Genomic DNA, 22,223 nt, shown 5'->3' with positions numbered 1-22,223 from the left:
CCCCCCCCCCCCCCCCCCACGCCCCGCAGAAAGCGCAGATTGCATATCTAAAAAAAACATTACCGTAATTTGCAAAATCAAGTTTATTTATTTTCTTTTTTATGGACGAGGGTTTCGATCGTTTAGCGTGAAGTATCGGCGTGCAACGTGGTGGTGCTCCACGCTCTTTTACATCGCTGCTACGTTCCACTGGCGCGAGTTTAAATTAACTTCATATATAATCGAAGGTAGAAACAAAAGGATTTCGATTTACAACGATTTTTTTGCGACTGAGATTTAAATTGCGGCTCTTTTTCTGTACATAAACCGAACGGAAAGCTTTTACACGGATACAAAAGCTCAAAATCGTTTTCTTTTCTTTTTTCGAGTCACACGTGGCAGACTTTCTCCAGGCGTAGACGACATGTGTGTGTTAAAGCTCCGTGGAAAAAAAGAAACTTGATCCGCTTATGGGACTTCACGGACAGTAGGATAGACAGAGAAACGAGTAAAGAGCAGCGAGAGAACCACATTGTATTGACGATAACGAACGTTAGTTACCAGCCGCTTTAACAGCTTTTATAGCTTCCGGAGTTTTTTTTTTTATAGCTTTCACAACGGTCGTCGTCGCGCCACTGTTTGTGAAAAAGCTCCGAATGCAAGTGAAAACTGAGAAAGCGATGAGACCGGCGACATGATTTTCCATCTTCTCGCGCGGCGTTAAATAACGAGATGACAAAAGTAACAAAATCTGCTATCGTATCAGTTTTTAAATGATCTCTCATTACAGTAGAGAAAGGATCGTATAATATCCAAGGAAATGTAGGAACTCAGATAAGAGATAAGTTAACTCGTTGGGCTAATTAATTTCGGATACTAATTAAATTTGCGTTATTTCATTTCCGTGATCGCAATCACTTTGATAAATTCGCGGGTTACGGAAAATAGAATGATACGAGAAATACATTTTTATCATCGTATGGTTGAACTTTCCGCTCTACTTAAATTATTGCATTTATGAAAGAAAGCAATTATAATATTAGAAAATTAAAAAATAAATCCTGACATCAGAGAGAGAGAGAGAGAGAGAGAGAGAGAGAGCGTATATAAACTCTTTGAGAAAAGCTGGTTTCTTGAAATATTTTCCTCGCGCTAGAAATGAGAAATAACCCCTTCTGATGACAAATACGTATATAACGTATTACAACTCGAAATAGAAAGGTATTGCTGGAATCATAAAACTTCTTTCAATCTCGCTGCAAGTAAAATATCTTCCTAAAGTTAGATCGTGTCTTCCTCCGCGAATGAACACTATAGATGCGTACGTAGAAGAGTTGAACTTTAGCGGAAGATACGAGATGACCTACAGACATTTCGATGTTTATCGAGTCGTTATGGTACAGTATTCGCGCGAATGTACGTTGCACAGCGCTTTTGCCGGCATCTTTGCGAGGTAAATTGTCTATCGGACGGCTCTACGGCTCCGATAAAATCGATTGCAATGCGAGGGGTGAAGGGCGCGCGAAAGGAGGGGGTTGGCAGAGGGTGGGGGGTGGCGAAGAGTGGTGAGTCTCTCTTGCCTAGAGACACACGAGCTCGGTAAGTCGTCGTTCCGGTTCGATTCGGCTCTTCTCTCACTCACTCCTGATTCTCCTTCTCCCTGATTGTACGCGAAGGCCGTTTCGTCGCTGTGAAAAGCGCAGCCTGCCCTCTCCCGTTTATTACCATTCGAAACGACGACGCTGAGGCTCTTTTCCTCGATTGTGCGGCCAAACGATGCTCGAGATAAATCGCTCAGATCTTTCGTGAGGACGTCTCGGTTGGTAAAAGTCGAGTGGCAAGAATACTTGGCGATAAAGAAACGTCATGAAGTACGTGTAAAATGTCAACCGAACCAAATTTACTGTGTGCCCCTTGATTAATTTAAAATCGACTTTTCTCTATATCGCAAATATTGAGAAATTAATAATTTTTCAATTATAAGAACGATCGAAAATGAAATTAAATTTTGAGAGACAAATAAATGTTATAAAGTAACTTTTCATTTAGTTTTTAATTAACTAGGACTTTTAACTTGAGAGAGAGATCTAATTAACGAAATGTTTATCAAGTGTTAAAAGAAAAGTATTCGGTTAAAAAAATCAAATTTAATTAAAAAATATGTGCACAGCTTGCATAATTTAGAGATAATCCGTACGTATATACGAGTATAATGCGAAATCAGCGAAAAAACGGGTCTGGCATTGAGTCACAGAAGTAATCGTTTAAATGCATCGCGTTATTAAAAAGTCGTATTGATCCGAAGCGGGAAATGGCGACGCCAGAAAGTTATAGGAACGATAGACGAAGAAAACGCGAGTTGTATGTGTGTGAAAAACGCCTGATAATCCGTGAGTTTTTGATCCACAACGTCGGCTTATTACACCCATCAATGGTCAAATAATTATAGAAGAGGAGATGTGCTATTTTAGATCGTCCTCTTTAAACGACATTTATTTCGCTTTTCTTTTCCAGGTGGTTTATCAACAAGAAAAAGGTGATCGGAGACTACACCACGGAGATGATTATTCACAATGCTACCCGCGAGCTGCACGACGCGACCGTAAAGTGCGAGGTTTCGAATGAAGTGGGTAAAAGCGAGGAGAGCCAAACCTTGGATATAAGATGTAAGTGAAAAAAAAAAAAAGAAACACATTTCACTCTCCCGTAGAAAAAATAACAGTGGAGGTCAACGGTTTCTTAGAAACTATCACGTGTCTTAACATAGACTTTCTCTTCGATGCTTAAGGGGAGGCACCTGTCTCATTTTGACCCCTCGAAATTCTAATGACTGAAAGTGCTCGTATTTTTATTCTTCGTCGATTTTGAGGTCAAAAACATACCAGATTGTTATTAAAAAAACAATTCGAATTTTTCACTGAAAAAAAATTTTATTTTTTCAATCGTAAAAGATATTGTCAAATGCATACAAGAGATTATTCGAAATGTTGAGAAGATCATATAAAAAAATTACCATGAGAAAATATTGAGAATTATTGTAAGAGAAGATAGATTTTTAAGATTGAACTTAAGGAATTTCAATCTACTGAAGTCACAAATTAATTGAAAAACATTTTTTTGGCTTAGAAATATATTTTTTCAGTACCCAAGAACACGTATGACAATTCTGAAGGACATTCTTTGGCAATTTTATGTCCTACAGCATAAACATTTAGGTTCGTAGGGTGGTTGAATTTTTTTTCTATCTCAATCGGAGAGCATTTTCTTGTATCGAAAACCATATTTGAAAGAACGTTTTCAGAATTCTTCGGCATTCGTTCTATCATGATTCTTTTTTACAATCTTCAGCATGCCAATCATCAAATTCCGATAAGTCGTCAACTTATTCAGCATCAGACTAGCATAAGACTATATATATATATGTCATAGACAATAAATAAAGTATGTGTCTATGGTGAATTATGTTGAAAACGAAGGAACTATGTATGGAGCGGGGCTGTTCTGAAATACTTAGTTTTTACGTTATCATTATACATACGTATATAATTTTATATGCATAGATGGCTGTATGTATATTTATACATATATGTCTGTTCCCATTTAAGGATTGTTCTTCAGAATTGTCATAAACGTTCTTATGTATTGAAAAAATATATTTCTAAGCCAAAAAAATAATGTTTTTCAATTAATTTGTGACTTCAGTAGATTGAAATTCCTTAAGTTCAATCTTAAAAATCTACCTTCTCTTACAATTCTCAATATTTTCTCATGGTAATTTTTTTATATGATCTTCTCAACATTTCGAATAATCTCTCGTATGCATTTGACAATATCTTTTACGATTGAAAAAATAAAATTTTTTTTCAGTGAAAAATTCGAATTGTTTTTTTAATAACAATCTGGTATGTTTTTGACCTCAAAATCGACGAAGAATAAAAATACGAACACCTTCAGTCATTAGAATTTCGAGGGGTCAAAATGAGACAGGTGCCTCCCCTTAAATTCCGTGATCACGCGAAAATTCCAACGTTCATTTTGTGTGGGAAAAAAAATGATAGTTTCAACGCAATGGTCTGAAAATACCATATAAAATAGAGCGTTGCGCGATTCGCACGCACGCTGCTCGAGACCACGCTACGACGAGAGAATTTCGTTTTACCGTAAAGCCGGTACCTTACAGGCGTGTTAAAGGAGCAATCGCGGTAACGATATAAAATATAGAGCCACCCCGCGGAAACGCGCTCTCGAAATAAGCCGCGCCGCGCGGTATAGACGCGCGGCAGTATAAGGAAGTAACATTTTTTTCCCCCGCCCGCCCCGCGCGCGAGTTCATTTTCACGCGAGAGCTGACCCGGCGGGGTTAAAATTGAATTTCCTCAGACGGCCCGCAGTTTCGGCACCCGCCGCTCTCCGTGGAAACACATTACGGCGCCACGGAGATCCTGCAGTGCGACGTAGACGGGAATCCAACGCCGGAGATTCTGTGGTACCATGAGGATTCGGAACGAACGGTCGCCACCAGTCCGAACATAAGCGTCTTTGTGAGCCCCGACACTGCCGGCCGTTACTATTGCAAGGCCCGTGTGCCCGGCTTTCCGGAATTAACTGGCCATGCCAACATCTACATTCGCGCTCCGCCGAGCATAGTGTCGCAAAGGATCCAGTATGTACCTGACGAAGGAGTGGTCAAGGTGCGTACACACACATATTGATGAGACGACGTTCTTTGACTCGCTATCGGTCGTTAAGTATATCATGTTCAGTGCGACTATCAGACGCAAAGAAACATGGGACGTAATTTTCTTGAGTGCCGGACGTCCCGCGCGTGTGTATTATGAATTATTATTGTACGTAGAAGCATTCCTCCTCCGGAAAGATCTTTTAAGCCGGGGACAGCAGTTATCAGGAAGCACTCAGTATAATTTACTCTGGATAATTTAGCTTCATCCGCGACGTAAAAGTACACTTTGAGAATCTGCTAAGGCGATCAACGTACGAGGTGTTGACATGTTCCAAGTAATCTCGATAAACATTTTCACATGAAAACGAAAAGGAAAGTCCGTATTAACGTCCGACCTGAATACATTTTTATGAGCTTTTATTGATACGGGAACTCAAATAGACCAACGATAACATCAAAATAATGTTAAAATGAAGTTAAGTGAAGAATGACTGATAAAAGTGACATACTTTTATTAGTCATTTTGACATCATCGTGACTTGGTGTTCTACTTGAGAAGTTATATTATGATTAAGCAATATGTACATACATAACTGACGTAATAAGGTAACGTTTATCTAAAACTCATTTCACTTAAAATTGTATCGATTTCAATTTTCGTTGAAAAAGGTGTAGGCGTTTGCGGACATATGTCGATACGAATTTTTGTCTCGTATTTCAACTGAGATGAACTGGCATCCAAAGCTCGTCGAAGCGTTTCGCCAGCATTCTATATACGTATCTTCACGCTGACACAGGGGTTCACGATGATCGCGCAATGCCATTCCCACATTTTTCTCTCTGCCGATGCTTGAAACACTTTTAGAGGAGACCGAAGAGCGCGGGTCACCCCGGTTGACGAGGGTGAAAGACCGGGGTCGGCGATGAGGGGTGGAATGGGACTCGCGCTTAACCGCAATTTTTTTATTTCACCAGCGTTTTTCCCCGATTTGCTTCCCAGGTTAAGTGCACCGCGATATCCGTGCCAAAAGCGGAATCGGTGGTGTGGAGCTTCGCCGGTCGCGAGCTCAATTTCACGTCGAACAATACGCCGTTCTACGTGCAAGAGGAATACGCGGCCGAGAGGGTAGTCAGCACTGTCACCCTGCTGGATCCCATATCGACGTACTTTGGAGATTACAACTGCACGGTTACGAACAGCTTCGGCACGGATTCCGTCATCATCAAACTGACAGCACACAGTAAGTGTTTGTGTGTGTGTGTGTGTGTGTGTGTGTGTGTGTGATATCTGATAGATTACTCTCTTACTCTCGTCTGATCGCGTCTCATCTCTAGATATAAGCTTTCGAAGATCTTGCGAATTCGAACGTACATATTGTTGGATAATAGATTCATTTAGCGAGGAATTGCCAAGAATGGTAAAATGAATTTTTCTCTCTTTCTGCCCATAAAGTTTTCATTTCAGTATATTTTTGCTAAATATTTTATTTATATATAATTTTGTACGATACTATAATTGAATATTTTTTAAAAAGATTATGAAATAATTTACCAATAATTACAAAGTGAATTTTTCTCTCTTTCTCCCACTGAAGTTTTAATTTCAATACGTTTGCTATAAATATTTAATATTTTTCATATATTTTTTAACTGTAGTTCAATATTATTTAAAAAGCTAATTAACATCACGTCTTTTTTTACAATCTGGAAATATCAATATCAAGCGAGTCAACTTAATGACCATATTTCCTAGAATAAAATCTTTTACGTAACCGTATAAAATTTTAATTCAAATTCCAATTTTATTTAAAATAGAAAATCATTAATTTTTTAATGTAAAATTAATTAAAAAATTAAATTTTGCTCCTTTTTTTGCATCTTTACAATTTACTTTAGGACGAAATTCTTTTTTAACTGAAAAATTATTTATACACATCGAATGCTTCCTCTAAAATATTTTTATTTTTAGTTAATATTTCATCAAGTGTGCAAAACGTATATCAATAATATTTTCTATGTTAAATTTAAGTTTTATATACTCACCATTGCTACGACGATCTCGGCCTTCCTTGAATAAAACTGACGGCGATCTTTTAATGTTTTTCGCGATGCACTCCAACCCAAGATTAATTAAAACATTGATGTTGTTCCTAAAATTAGAAAATATAAGAAATTAAATTTTCCTATTCTCTTTATTTAATCTTCGTAATTCTATTTAGTAACATCTCTTTAATTTACAATTAAGTTATTTATATACTATACATATTAATATTTTTTCTCTAAAGTAATTTTATTTTTAGTTTAGTTGTCCTCCACTAAGTGGACTAAACATATTTATTATTTAAATTAAATTAAGATTTTCATATATTCACGATCACAGTGACAATCTTAACTTCTCTGATGCTTTTTTAATCCAAGATTAATTGAAACATCGATATTTTTTTTTTAAATTAGTAAAATATATTTAATAAAATTGTATTTATAACTAAAAACTTATTTATATATCTTAATATTCTTTTTCTAAAGTAATTTAATTTTTGATATACTATCACTTTTTTATATATTATCACTAAATACGCTAAACGTATGTATCTATTACACAAGTACATAAAATTAATTTGATTTTTTATCCAGAGATCAGGTCATGGTATTCTTATGTATTTCACTTTGAAATCTAATCCGATATCCAAATTGTTCTATTACGTCACACTTTTTTTTATCAACAGAAATAGCTCGATTTTCCAGTATTTTTCGAGCCATTTTTGACCTGGTTTTTATATGCAAACTGCGGTAAAGAGAGAAAGTAAGTCAACGATAATATGCAAGCTTATAAAGTTAATACAGTAAGTTAAAAATACTGGAAAATCGAGCGATTTCTGTTGATAAAAAAATTGTGACGTAATGGAGCAATTTGGACATACTTTGGTTTCATACACACACGGATCGTCAGAATTCAAAATACATATATTATAAATATCATGGTCTAATTTTCGGATCAAAATATTTTATAATAGCTGACGAAAGTGAGAAACAAAATTCTATTGTAATTCTAGTGCAGGAATGAAAAACAGGAAATTGTATATCTTAAAACGAGGTGAAAATTACATTGTGATTAATATATCTGTCAATTTTATTAGTCAATATTTAGACAATTTTATTGGTCAATATTTAATAAATTTTATTTTTAATACTCATTAATGGTCCCTTTTATAATTTTCATCTCATTTCAGGATGCGTAATCAACTTCATCTTTTATTATATTATATATACTCACAATCATTGCTTCTCTCGATCGAAACTGATGACAATCTCTCGATGCACTCCGAAATCACACTCGCGAATGTATCTAATAATAATACGCGCATATACATTATAGCCAACGGATTCTCCCGTTATCGATCGCCAAATTAAATTACGTACTAACAATATGACTGATTTATCACCCGATACATTTCGACGGCGCTTCCGGACTCGGAAAGCCACAGTTTTCGACATTTTTTTCGATTTAACGCGAAATCAGAAGTCGTAATGGTCGTAGGATCTTAAGTCGTAGAAAATTTAAACCAATCACATGTTAAATATGAAAAGAATAATCGACTACGGCCAGTCAATTTTTTACGACTTAAAACTCTACGACTGCCACAACTTCTGCTGTAAACCCCGTATAATGTTTTCGAGAAGTGGCAACGTCACCGATTCCGGGAAGACGCGAGCAAACATGGCGGACACGAAGGCCGGCCGTTATCCGAATATTCTAGACGAGCGCGGGATCGTCCGTCTCCGTTGATCCACGGCGGAGGTTTCTCGACGCCTCCTTCGACGCTTTTCGGTGTTCCGGATGCTGAAGGGCATTCGCGACGCTTGCTAGATGAACGAAATACGGATGGATTTTGCCGACAAATCCTGCCCGTGTGCAACACGTACTGGCCGGCAGTTAGGAAAATTCGATTACACGACCACGAATAACTTGACGCGTTCCGTAAAAATTCCCTCGATGGGATGGCCGTCGATTTCGAGACCCGAGTAACGTGTTAATCACGATATTCGCGATCGTGCGAGTCAGTTAACACACGATTACTCGTCACTATGATTCAGTATCGCCGACGGACGCTCGTTGTTACGCAGAGTTTATTGGAGCTTATCCGGTAAAAAAAAACACGAAGAAACGCAGCAATTGCGACCGTCGTGTCTCGGAGAACGCGCGACACGTAATACCGTTCTAGGCAATTACGGAAATTTGATAACGCGCGACCGCGGCTAACTTCGTACGCTCCGGAAAATTTTCCGACGGACTGCCGCCGATATTAATCGCGATCGCGCGAGCCAATTAACACATTCAGTATTAACTAGACACTTATTTGTACGCAGAGCTTACCTGAGAGGGATAAAAAGACGCGAAGATACGCGACGATTTCAATCCGCGCGCGAAACGTATTAGGCGGTTAGAGATTTGGCAACGTCACCGCAGCTAACTTCGCGCGCTCCGGAAAATCTTCAGATGGATTCGAGAGATGGGTATTAATCGCGACCGCGTGAGTCAATTAACAGTTTAACACATCGTGACATCGCCCGTCTCTCGAATAGTATTCCCGACAATCGTTTGTGCGTATAAGACTTACCTGAAGCGAGTAAAAAAAACGCGGCGATTGCGATCCGACGTGCACCGGCAAGCGCGCGACACATACTGTCGTATAGGTAGGCGATTAGGGAAATTGGTCACGTGACCGCGCCTAACTTGGTGCAAGATTTTCTAGCCGATCGCAAGAGACATATGTTAATCGTAATTACATGGGCCGAATAATAGATGATTTTTACGTCGCTCGGCTCGACGGCTTCCCGATACCCGTTTCTACGCTGAGTTCACCCGAAGATGAGTAAAAAGACGCGAGGATCGCAAAACGCGGCGATTGCAATTCGACATGCGCCCCGGGAGGCGCGCGTACCAGCCGGTGATTAGCAAAATTCGACACGTCATCGCGGCTAATTTCATGCGACACGGTGTTTTGCTAAAATGCCGAAAGGATATTAACACTTTGCCGACGGGGACGCGTAAAACTGCGCTTTACAACGTTACGCGTTGTATTTTCCCTTTTAAAGCGCATTCATCAGAACAAAGACACTTTGACAGAAATCATTAACTATTATTGACGTATTTTTAACATATTCCCTATTCTGACTTTCTTGAAAACTTATGAATAGTGAAATAAAAATTATAAATTTTCATTCCTGCACCTATTAATTGTCAACGAAACATATTAATACCGTTAATCTTTCGCCAGCAAATGTCGCTAGTGATCTTTAAAGACATCGTGTATGACTATATTATATTTTGGATTGTGAATTTTGGTAGATAAATTTTTTGACATATAAATTTAAATCTGTAAAATAAGTCAAATACATTACGATTTCTGATAGTAAAAATTCCTTGTTCAAGTTTTGACACGTATATCAGAATTTTTCAGGTTTTAATATAATTTGGAATAATAAAAAAATTTACTCTGTTTTATTATATTTGGAGACTCCTATATTACTGACGGAGGGTTAAATGTTAACAGTGGTGGATTAAAGTAACTTAAACGAAATTAAATTAAAAAATGGAATCGGATAAGCTTATAACATTCAATCGAAATATATTGGGATTATACTATTAAGATCAAACCCGCTAAACATAAATTAACAGTAACATTGCATCAATGTTATAATTCCCTATACTCAACAATGTCACCGTTATGTACAACATGTGTTATATTACGTTACATGCATAATGTTCAGTGGGAAATTATAATATTAATTGTAACAATACCGTTAGTTTGTGTTTAACGGGAATTATTTTCTTCTCTAATCGCGGTAACACAATAATGGGTGTATATTTCTGGGACAAGGAATAATAGCGTTGATCGAAACACTCTGTCTCGTTGTAAGGCGATCTCATAATGAAAGAGTACCGTTGTCGTGTAATTCTGGACATATTCAAGAAGGACGAATGTGTTATTCACGCCCCCGTACTATCTCTCACCGAGCAATTATTAAAACAAAAGAAGGATATATTAAAGGCAATGTTGTTACAAACGAGAAAGTTCTAATTTCACCATTGTGATATATTAACGATTATGAGAAGCCCCCGTGTTTGCTCTTGAGAAGCAAACAATATGAGCTAATTGTAACTCAACGTGAATATATATGCCTACATGTGTACATAGGGTATACACGTTTGTTTTAGTAGCCATTCGTATTTTCTAAACGCGAAAGAAAAGTCTCTCTCGAAAGCTTTCTCGCGTAAGAGAACAAAATATCTTTTATTTTAATAATCTTGATATTTTTGCTGAGGAAGAGTCGACTTAAAATATTTTCATAACCTATATATGATATGTTTCATGATAATATAAATATAATATCAGAAATTTATTAAAAATTTATGTAATTTTACCGTTTTATATAAGCGCGCGTATGTATAAATCTATTATCTGGTAATTATAACGATATTAGAAATTTATATAGTTTTTTTTAACGTTATAAGCGTTTTATTATCGATATACCGAAACTACATAAATTTTTCTCTTTGATTATATATCAAATTCATGGAAACAGATGTAGGTCTAATGGACATAGACAGCGGTGTGTTATAAATCGGTTCGCTTTTTCCAAGAAGATCGAAACTGTGTAAAGTAGTTTAAGAACGATTAGGGAGTTGAAATATTGCCAGAGTCTCTTACTGCACACGTATTCACCGAGATAACACCGGTGATATACGTTAGATATTTTGCGTACATTTAAATAAAAGCAGGGAAATGAGATACCTATCTAAACGTAGATATGTCATCGTGTTTATTCAAAACATTTTTAACCACTATTTATTCAGGAGAAAGATGTGTATTTCCACTTTCCGGAATTGACATTGTTTCACAACGTCCCCATAACTATAAGCTTTTTAAGCAGAAGCCAGCGGAATACCTTTTTATGCAATAATTTTAATTCCTTTGTTCCGAGGCTTTTACTGCTGATGCCCCGGAAAATCACAATTTGTAAGAGTAATACGTCCGTGACGGAACTCTTTATCACTATCCGTGCTTCTAAAAGATCAGAGAGATTCTGAATCAGCTCATTTGAGCGACTAGCTCTTCAGTTAATGATTTGCAAACTACTTTAACCGCGCTACTCACGAGCAAATAATTACCTTCGATAAATGACTCATTATTAATGTATATCTAACGTTATAATCTAGGCTCTTTTCGAGTCGCTACATAATTGCTATTACATTATTCCGTGACTTAATTCTAAAAAAGGGTAACAGGAGTGTAAAAACATTTCCGTAAAAAGTGGCACAGTTGAGAAACATAACTATCGAATTTATTATAGCGGTAATGTAAATAAAAGCTTATGTTTAATCTACAAAAGTATGGCAAAAACGATACACGCTGAAGATTCATATTACTGTTATTCGAGAGAAAGGTCTGGAATTCGATGTTATTGACTCGTGCCACTTTTCAAGCGACGATGCGTATATTAATTAACGCGCCTCGCTCTTCTTCATATGGTAAACGAGATTTTAACCAGACATGACGCTTAGCGTTGATTCCAGTCGATTGGCAACTGATCTTGATCATCGCCGGGCTGGTTGTCTGCGTGATCCTAATTGGCATAATAGTCCTACTCATTCTACAATGTCGCGATCGTATTAAGCAGCCACGGCCGCGAACGACGCAGAATCAAGAGACCGATTTGCGTAAGTAACTGTATGAGGTTAATACGTAATAAAATATCTACAGAATTGGGTTAACCGCTTTAGATCTGATTTTAATGGAATCATGTTAAAAATATTTTTATTTAGTTCCAAGGTATTTTAATCATTAATTTATACTGAACAATTCATTTTTCTCAAAATTTTCATTATTTTTCTAATATATGGATTATTATCTACATCTCGGATGATGTTGATAGAATTAATAATTTTATCGGATAATGTCTCCGATGTACAATTCCAATGTACTTTGAGTCTAAAGAGGTTAAAGTGATGAACGTTACACTAATACAATTCCTAAATTTTTCAAAACACTTGTTCAACCTTGTTGCTTCCGTTCCTGATTCATATAGAGGAAACGGATTCTAATGCCGATCGATACAGAGAAAGCGATAGGAGCAGCAACCTCTCGGATGTCAAAGCAGACATTCGAGCGGGATCCAGTGTCAGCAACGCGGAAAGTGTCACAGCCCTTGACAGTGAAGGCGAAGGAAGCACCAGAGGAGTAAACGCCTTGGCGCTTGCTGGACCAGTGCCGAATCCATTATCCGGTTATCGTTACAGCGCTGATTACACTGAGCCTTCTTTCCCGCCGAAGAACAACGTAAGTCGATTTAAAATACTCGTCCTTGAGATACTTTTAACGATTGTAAATGCTCTTGAATAATTTAAAGAAAAAGATCAAACTGTTTAAAAACAGATTTTTAAAAGACATTTTTAGAAAAGTATTTGTAGGAGGTCCCCCCATAACACATGGAAGTAACAGTTTTGTTAAAGTATTAAAAAATATAACTTGAGACTTAAATTGTGTATGTGGTGGCTAGAAACTTGGCATCAACGTTTAAGCGTTCTGCATAATTATTTTGATAATCCAACAGAATTCGTTTTCAGATCTATATCTAGATAAATTTTTTATTACTTTAGCAAAACCGTTCTTTGCGTGCAGTACGTACACTTTCCAGTTCTAAGAACATTCCCAGGATGTTTCTCGGATAAAGTGTATTATATGTGGGGTCGTCTTATTTATGTCTTATTTATTCAATATTAAAAAGTGAGACGCGGGGCATCTATTTCTGTAGGATGGCAGTAATAACAACGGTTACGTGCCATACGTTGACTACACTCGCGATTATATGCCGCCAACGACACAGAGCATGGGCGCATCGCGAGAGTCGTTGAGCAGGATATCCACGAGCGGTATCTTATCATCGAAAAAAATCGGACTCAGCTCGGCCAACTTGGGTAGTTCGACCCCACAGACAACGCCGATCGATCCGCGATTTTCCGCGACATACGGCAATCCCTATCTCAGGTAAGACAGTATCTCTCTGTAGGTTGTTCACCCTGAAAAAGAATTTGCTGAATTTTAAAAAATATTTCTTTGAATAGTACTAACTAAATATTTATTAAATGTAAACATATATTTCTTTGGTATGAGAACCATAAATTTGATTTCATTTATTTATACTGTAAGTAAATGTTTCGTTAGTACTACTTAAATGAATATTTATTAAAATTTAGTAATTTCTTTTCAGTGCAGTCACAGGTCAGACAGGAAATCAGGATTTATTACTTTAATATTAACCGGTATTGAAAATTCTTTCTAAAATTTTTCTTACAAACTATCGCTTCTTACTTGGATGCGCGAGATAATGTACGCAGCAAAGTCCCAATGTATCTTTAGTGTAATATAATTCCTTTTATGTAAGCCAAGGAAATAACCTTCGATCAAAGTTCCAAAATTTCTGAGAGTGTCAACATAGTCACGAGAGCCTTACAGCTCCCGCGAATGCCTCGGACTAATTATAATTGGCTCGTGTCATTGATCGGCTGCGGATACCTTAGGTGGCATCACGTTCCGTTTACGTATACGTCGCGCAACGCTTGTCATCCTCCTGCACGGGAATCTCACGTCGTACGTGCCAGGAATGCGTTCGTCGCGAACAGCTAAATTAGATATGAGAGCGAGGCGGCACGGTCGTGTCTCGCACGAGTTTCGGGAAATGCTTGTCCTACCTTAAAAAACGGAAAGGCGATGATTAAAAAATCAACCGAGAAGAGAGGGAGAATTCCTCAGAACGTAAATTCTATTCAAGGTTTCGCGTAAATTCCGCTCGCGACGCTGCACATTACACTCTGTTTTTCTCTTGAGGAACTTTTAAAATTCTTGTTTCTCGTTGCGTTCTCAGCGGTCCTTCTTTCAAAATTTTATACTCTACCAAGGAAAAATGACCTCGAAGAAAGATCGAAGCGTCCCACTATTGTGTCTATGTACCAAGTCCACGCTTCACCACCCACATCTAGCTCATACGTGCCTTTCCTTCCCACACTGTTTACCTTCCTCCGTCAAAGATGCAAGAAGCAACAACCTCGTGTGTTTTGTTTCAATTCAAACCCAGAATCCAAGACTTATACTTTTAAGTAGTACAAGCCGAGATGACTCTCTTGGTTCGACGACCAAAGTGAAATTTGTTACCGTTTCAATTCAGGCTTGCGATTATAACACAGTAGAATAAAAACTGACAGAGAACTGTCAACACGTGGAAGTCTTCTGCAATCATCCCTTTTTGAAACAGAGAGAGATATTTCAAAGAGATGCTTTGCAACGATAAACATTACCGAGGGAACTTTGAGTTTAATTTTAGTCATTTGTATAATTATTTTTGTCTTTTTTGAGATTTAGGAATGAAAATTCCTCCTTTTTAGTTACATTCATCATAATTATGAGTTTCATTGATAACGAAGATGAAATAAATATTATTGAAAGTAACAGTTTTGCTTATTACGACGAAGAAATTTTGTTTATTATTTAATTTTATTTTAAGTCCATCATTCATCAATCCAGTGATACGACGAATATGTATTCTCTAAATTGTTTTGATCTTATTTTAAGGAGTAAAAATTGAGCCGAATGAGAAAAAGAGTGGCTTAATTTTCAATCTTTGAAAGTGGGATTTCACTCTATAAAATGAGATTTATTCAAAAAGTTTTAGAGAGTACGTGAGGAAACATTCGACGATGCATTTGGTGCTTATGTAACGAAAACTTTGATGTACGGTACAGAAATGAAACCGCGACGAATCCGCTACTAGTCGAATTCAGTTACTGTTTGCATGCTTGTTTCTCGCTCTCTTCTCTTTCCGTGATTTAAATTTCGACAGCGGGGAAAAAGGCCGATTTCCCGTCACTAACGCTACATTTCTTTCTTGCAAACGAATACAGAATGTCAGCGGCCGAGCAACTCCGACACGCGCCGCACACAGCCGTGCCGGGAGTGACGCCGGCACCACCGCCGTACACGCAGGCAATGAGAATGAATAGCTTGAATACCTTGAACGGCGCTGGCCCGCAGGTTGGTACAATAGTGAAATGTATGTCAAATTCCTAAACGTAGTTACGCCGACGCCACGGCGCTTCATGCAACTTGGGGTAGATCGGGAGCAAACTGTCAATATTGCAAAGCCATTGCAACTGCGCGCGCGCTACTTTCATTTTGCAACGTTAATCCTTTCCCGTACGGCCCCATTCCAATTCCCCGACGCACGTAAATTTCTGCCTGGTAAATTGTTTTTGCCTGCTCTACCTCCGCATCGCATACCTTCGCGCGTAAGACGCGATACAGAAAAAGAGCTTCGCTCGAAAAAGAAGAAAATTGAAAATCTAATAATCAGGTAACGTTGTATTTTTCGAGGTATACGGTTGCCTTCCATCGATGGTTTGGATTTAATTTTAGAAAATTAAAGCTCTCTCTCTCTCTCTCTCTCTCTCTCTCTCTCGATATTACGGGATGCATATAAATATATATATGGATTTTGGTAATTACACACAGATGCGCATGGATTACGATAGAATTAAATTGATTTATTTCTTGTCATTTTTCATTTTTATATTTAATTATTTATATTTTTCTTTGTCAGCTGACAAAATTCGCAATATTGATTTATTATGCTTGACTTACATTCCGATTTAACCAAGCATGCTAATTAATATATATTTCGAGGCAAACGAATGCATGGAGTAAAAAATTGACCGTAACATACAAGCAATTGAACGAAATAATAGTGTAAGCCAGTAATAATGTCACACGTTTGAAAAAGTGTAATGCTTAGTTGCTATGGCGAAAATGTAAAATTTTCAATTTTTTTCTTTACAACCGTAGAAAATGTATAATAACGTAGCTGAAATTCGTATTACACAGTTTCACAAATCCTTTTATTTCCCGAAATGAGAAAAAATATGGCTTTTACCACTTTTCCGCTCACATATTACTCGCTGGATGTTTTCATACTGTATAATTCAATCTTTGCACTATTTGAGGCTTTATAGTTTAATGGATATAGATGGGAACACACACACATTAGCCGGAATATCTGTTTTATGTTTCTATGGAGTTCGTGTAATTAAATATGTATGTCGCGTATCATAAAAATATATGATTGGTACTTAAACTTTTATAGATGTACAGAATAACAAGATTAAAAAAAAATTCATTTGTATATTACTCATATATATATATAATTCTCTTTTATCTTAATTAGTATAATTTTTGTAGAAAATCAGAATTTATAGAATCTATAATTAACCTTTTCTTTATATTTTTTTTTTCAATGAACACGTCAAGCGATTAATTTCAACGTAGTTCGTTCTATAGTATCTACGTACATATCTGAAATTAACAAATATCTTTCTCTCGATGCAAGGGAGGTTTAAGATAAATATTTAAAGAAGCTGTGTATCTTGTTAAAACGGAGAAAACACACCACGGTTAGAAGCAAAGTAGTAGTATCCGTAGGATTTAACAGCTGGGGTTAAATGCGATAACATGACTCAGGATGTCGCGTTTCTTTTTGTTTTGCAGGCCCCATTGTCAGCGCATTATATCACCGGCGGTCCAAACGGGGCCATGGCGACGGTGAAGCGCACATCCGCGGTTGGCACGTTAGCGACGCACGTATGAGGCCAGGGGATCTATCCGAATTAGAACCGTCGATACTCGGGCCTAACTGAAACCACCTTCGAACTCGGTCGTGCCCTCGAGATGTCCCGCTACTTGCTCGGTCCGCGCCCAGCGACGTTGAGATCGACGACTCGCGACGCACGACGTCTCGTTGATGCACCGGAACTAAGTCAATGTCGTTACAACCAGACCCGCCACGCTCACGACACGGAACGTTACAGAGCGGAATGCGAGCGACTTGTAGGACGAAGGTCACAGGGCAGCTGGGGCAGCAGAGGTCACGGCGGGGTCACGGACCGAGCACAACGAATGGCCGAGAATGGCGAGGCGCTTAAACATATCGAGCTGGTGCTTCGACAGTTACAAAGGGCCAGCAGAGATCATCGAGAACTCGTGCGGCAACGTCATTTGGACGTTCAATACGAGATCGGTAAGCGAATCAACGAGAGAATCTCCCATCATCGTTATCATCATCACTATCGAGATAGACGCGAGGGTTCGATGGACGCATTTAGAACTTGGTCCAGGTCCTCGAGCAGCCCGTGGGAATCGGACTTAACTTTAAAGAAAGCACAGCCGGACGTCACAACGAGATTGCTGTCAAAGAGACGAGATTATGGCGGAACGGCCCAAAGCACAATCAATATTCTGAAGCCAGCCCCCGGACGCGTTCGGGATGAAACTGCGGGCGCTTACCAAGAAATGAAATACATTCCCGAAAGTGTCGACTGGATTGGCGCGCGGGAAACGTTTGGTGCGTGGAGTCTGCCCGAAGCTTCATCGAGCAACGACCGAAGGACATCCTCCACCGTCGTTTAGAACGCGGGTAGATAGCGGCTTTGTGCCGAGATTCGTCAATCTCGACAAGAGAGGGTTGCGGAGAATCGAGATGAACCGGAGACTCGAGAAGGTGTCGAAACGTGAGAGCGACTCGTTAATGATACGCTTACGATAGGACTTGCACTTCATTCGAAATCAAACTATCTCGCTGCGCGCTGCTGAACGCAACGCACACACTGAAGAGACGGCCGGTGTGCGAAAGGGACGCCGATATCGAAGGGAACGGACGTACACTCTCCTTTTGGGTCAATAAGATTAGATTTAGGACGACGAAGAGCGCCGTGAGTAGTGTGCTCGGAGGATATTCGTGAGTACGAGAAGAGGGAGGGGGAGGGGGAGGGACGATGTTGGTTGGGTTCGTGGATCGAAGGTACTCTCTTCGGTCGGTGGCGAAAACAGACCACTCGGTATCGACAATCTTCTATTGACGTACTTTAGATCTTCTATATAATAAGCGTTTAATAAGACTCGCTCGAGCGGAAAGCGACGGGAGACGGAAGGTCCGAACGAATCACGTCGCGAATTGTTGCTGTCGCGGTGGTAGCCGAATACCGGGGAAACAACACATCGTTCGTGACCTACGATACGGTCATTTTCACGAAACCTCGAGGGTTCTCCTCGGGGCTGAAAGCTTTATCGTAGAAGCCGCTTCCCCGGTGATTCGTAAGCCGGAGCTGGGTTTACGCTTGACATTTACAGCGCGCCAATTCTATCTGACACTGCCCTTATTAGCGAAGCTGCGCAACAACGGGAGTAGTTGTTACTTTTTCGTAGCTATACTATTTCACGTTTAATCCTCTCTCGACGATATTAGTTATTATTCATATAACGATGTACTTCTCACATTTTTAAGTACACTTTTCTAAATGTTTAAATCTATTTCATGAAACTTAAATATAAATAAGAATATAATAAAGAGAGAGTAGTAACCTCGGAGATTTTCCATCGAAACTACTAAGTTTACTTTCGCCTTTGAACTAATAGCTTCTTCGACAAAATACTCGAGATACTCACATTGTAGCACAGTCGAATCCGAATGTCAAGCGCCAACCTACCGTAAACGGAAAACGTCTCGGCTGCCACTCCGATGTTCACTGTGTCGCGCTGCCTTTTTGTATTTGTAGGAAAAAAAAAGAAATAATGAAAGATTAGCTTATAAGAGATGTGCTCGTGCAACACATCCGCGGACTTAAGGGCGCACGTTAAGGATTAACGACGACGCCGCCGCGGCGGCCACGTGGCTCTCGTAGCGATGATAGATCGCGACAAGTTCTCGTGGCTTCGCGTTTCTTCCGGCCTCAAGTTCCACGTGCGACGGACAGGTAATTAGGTATGCGCGGATTCGCGCAAAGGGAAATCGGCACCGCGTGTTTTGCGGCTGTTCGCATTTGTAAGATAGATAGCGAAAAATCATTAGGTATACATATATAAATATATTATACACCTGTTGTCAATATGAGCATAGGGCCTATATATAGTTTCATGGCACTACGTGAAAGCGAATTCTATTTGAAATAAGCTCGTTCGCGCGGGATGGGACGGCTTCATGTAAATAATTATTGATAAATGATTATTATATATACGTATGGGAAATACGAAACGACGCGATTTCGTCGCGCATTTTTCCAAAAAGAAAATGACGAAGGCGCGCGATTAGATCCGCGCTCAATCTTACTATCTCGTAACGCATTGTGTTGTCATCCTTTTCATAGCATTTGTCCTTTTCATTGCAACACGCTGTGGTTCGTTACCGAGGATCGGAAGACGTAGAGAAAGAGAAAGAGAGATTCGGGGAAGACTTGATAAATTCATTGTTTATTTTTCTTAAAATTCCAATGTCATTTTTAACTGATTCTTTTATACAAAGTGTCTCAAATTCGCGACTCAAAATACTACAATGAAAAAATTTTTTGTAGGTTTTTATTATATTTTCAGTAATAGTTTCTGAGATAAAAATTTTAATATGATCAATTATAGATTACGTTTAAATGATCATCACCTGTTAATATTAGTGAATACGTTGAAGTTTATGCCCACTAATATACTATCGCATGTGCGATTTATACACATTCGACCTTCTAAATGTAACTGATTTTCATTAATTATCTCTAAAAATTATTGCCTAAAATAAATCTTTGCAAATAATTTTTTTACTTAATTTTTTGAAAACTTTTTTTTAATGTAGTATTCTGAGTAAGGCATTCTGTAAAACAGTTCTGTTCAAAATGAGATAATAGATGTGCGATTTAAGAAATGTGTTGCCAACGAGACTGACATATCCAAATGAAATCAATTTTTTCATTAAATCTCTTGTGACATTTCTAAGTTTAAAGTCATTGAAAAAAAAATAGCGATTCTGAAAAATCTACAAAAAGCGCGACTTATCGAATCACGTCTCCCGATCTTACATCCGCCGGTACTTGGAAACGATCAATAGCGCGAGCGATCCTCGATTTATTATGGTGCGACCGAGAAAAACGTATCCTGAAAAATACGTCGTGATGTATAGAGCGGACATAAAGGATACCATTCATAACGATAACGAAACAGGGTAGCCTATCAATTATTAAGACAATTTCAAAAATCGAAGGCTGCACACTACAGACTGGGCCGTACTGGCGCGTATCCTGCACCGTCAGGATAACGATTAAATCCGCGCGAGAGAGGAATCCTCGAGACGATTCGTATTACCGTCGAGAGGGAAGGGTCGAAATTATTATTAAACGATACCGATCGTCGCACGTTGAGGAGCTAATATACTCCGACGATCGCGAATGCAAATTTACATTCGCGTCGTCAAGGAGATATCTTTATATCGTAACGTCTGTAACATAACACTTCTGTACATATCTGGAATTATTGCTCACCGTATCTCGTAAGATTTAGTTAGTTTTGTAACTGTAAACCACTATGTGCATACATACTTCACTTTATGAGAGGCGCCTCGTGACGAATGTTTCGCCCTCAAGGAACAGAGTTCCCGTTCATTCGGAAGGACATCAGCCGCGTCTCTCTCTTGCGAAAGGGTTTTGCAGATTAGACGAAAAATTACACGGCTCATCTCCTCCTAATAATGACGGTGACTTTTTCCTCTCGAAACAAAAACGCGTCGTCGAAGTCACGACCTATATAAGGCAAGGCTTTAACAAAGGCTTTAATTTAATATTAACGCATCGAGTGTACTAACATCCTTCTTAACTGTCGTCCACGTGGAAGCACATCAGACCTTTGCCATCTATGTTATTAAATTATTAATTGAAATTACCCTCTCTCTCTCTCGTTATATCGGATTAACGCGTCGTTCTTTTTTTCCTCCGATATGCCGACAACACAAACTTTCGGCTTACTGAGAACAAGTATAGGAAAAAAAAAACACGATATTTTAATCAAGAGACCTCCGTCGAGCATGATTTTTTTAACTTCGCGTGAATGACAGTTAATTGCGATTTCGTCGACGCGTTGTTAATAAATCATCGATGCAGGCCGTTGACAGGGATTATCGCGAATCATCCATCCGAGGTTTCGCTTCTCGTGCATCATTCGATCATTCTGTACAATGTTCACGCCGATGTTACTGTTAACTATTTAAGATTTCGGGATCTTCAGTTTGTGGGGTGCGCACATGACGGCACTGTGTGCGCGTGGAATGGTGAATAATGCATATATATAAGTATCGTGCTTGCAAGTGGTACTCTCGACTGCCGAATGTACAGACGAATGAGGAAATCCCATCCGGGCAACTTGATGCATTTGGTACGAGAAGTTATACATACAGAAGTTACATACGATTTCTATTATAACAAAGAGAGAAAAGAAAAAGAGAAAAAATGTAGATTTAAAGAGGTATACACGCGAGAAGTAACTACAATCAATGTACTGGATGGTCCGTGTGGCGATGTTAAAATTAGAAAAAGTTTATGTCGTTTAAATCTTAGGAGTTTACGCCTTTTCTGCCGTAGGACCATCCTATACGTATTAATTGGTTATCTGTCAATTATTAATTGAATTATATCAATTTCTTCGCCTTT

The 22,223-nt window shown here is 38.6% G+C and overlaps 1 protein-coding gene across 1 annotated transcript in view; it reads left to right on the top strand.

The window, feature by feature from the left end:
- Window positions 1–18,174, top strand: part of LOC108783365 (irregular chiasm C-roughest protein) — a 46,557-nt gene extending 28,383 nt beyond the window's left edge. The window contains exons 5-13 of the mRNA XM_018551912.1: window positions 2,494–2,645; window positions 4,360–4,670; window positions 5,661–5,901; window positions 12,228–12,383; window positions 12,752–13,002; window positions 13,478–13,710; window positions 15,621–15,762; window positions 17,257–17,349; window positions 17,437–18,174. Coding sequence (XP_018407414.1) covers window positions 2,494–2,645; window positions 4,360–4,670; window positions 5,661–5,901; window positions 12,228–12,383; window positions 12,752–13,002; window positions 13,478–13,710; window positions 15,621–15,762; window positions 17,257–17,349; window positions 17,437–18,174 — 2,317 coding nt within the window. The remainder of the gene's footprint in view (window positions 1–2,493; window positions 2,646–4,359; window positions 4,671–5,660; window positions 5,902–12,227; window positions 12,384–12,751; window positions 13,003–13,477; window positions 13,711–15,620; window positions 15,763–17,256; window positions 17,350–17,436) is intronic.
- The last annotated feature ends 4,049 nt before the right edge of the window (window positions 18,175–22,223 follow it).

The sequence above is a fragment of the Cyphomyrmex costatus genome, unplaced genomic scaffold, assembly GCF_001594065.2.
Source record: "Cyphomyrmex costatus isolate MS0001 unplaced genomic scaffold, Ccosl1.0 scaffold149, whole genome shotgun sequence".
NCBI classification, from domain to species: Eukaryota; Metazoa; Arthropoda; class Insecta; order Hymenoptera; family Formicidae; genus Cyphomyrmex; species Cyphomyrmex costatus.
The sequence above is the reverse complement of the archived record's forward strand: the minus strand, read 5'-3'. Positions and strand labels throughout refer to the sequence as shown.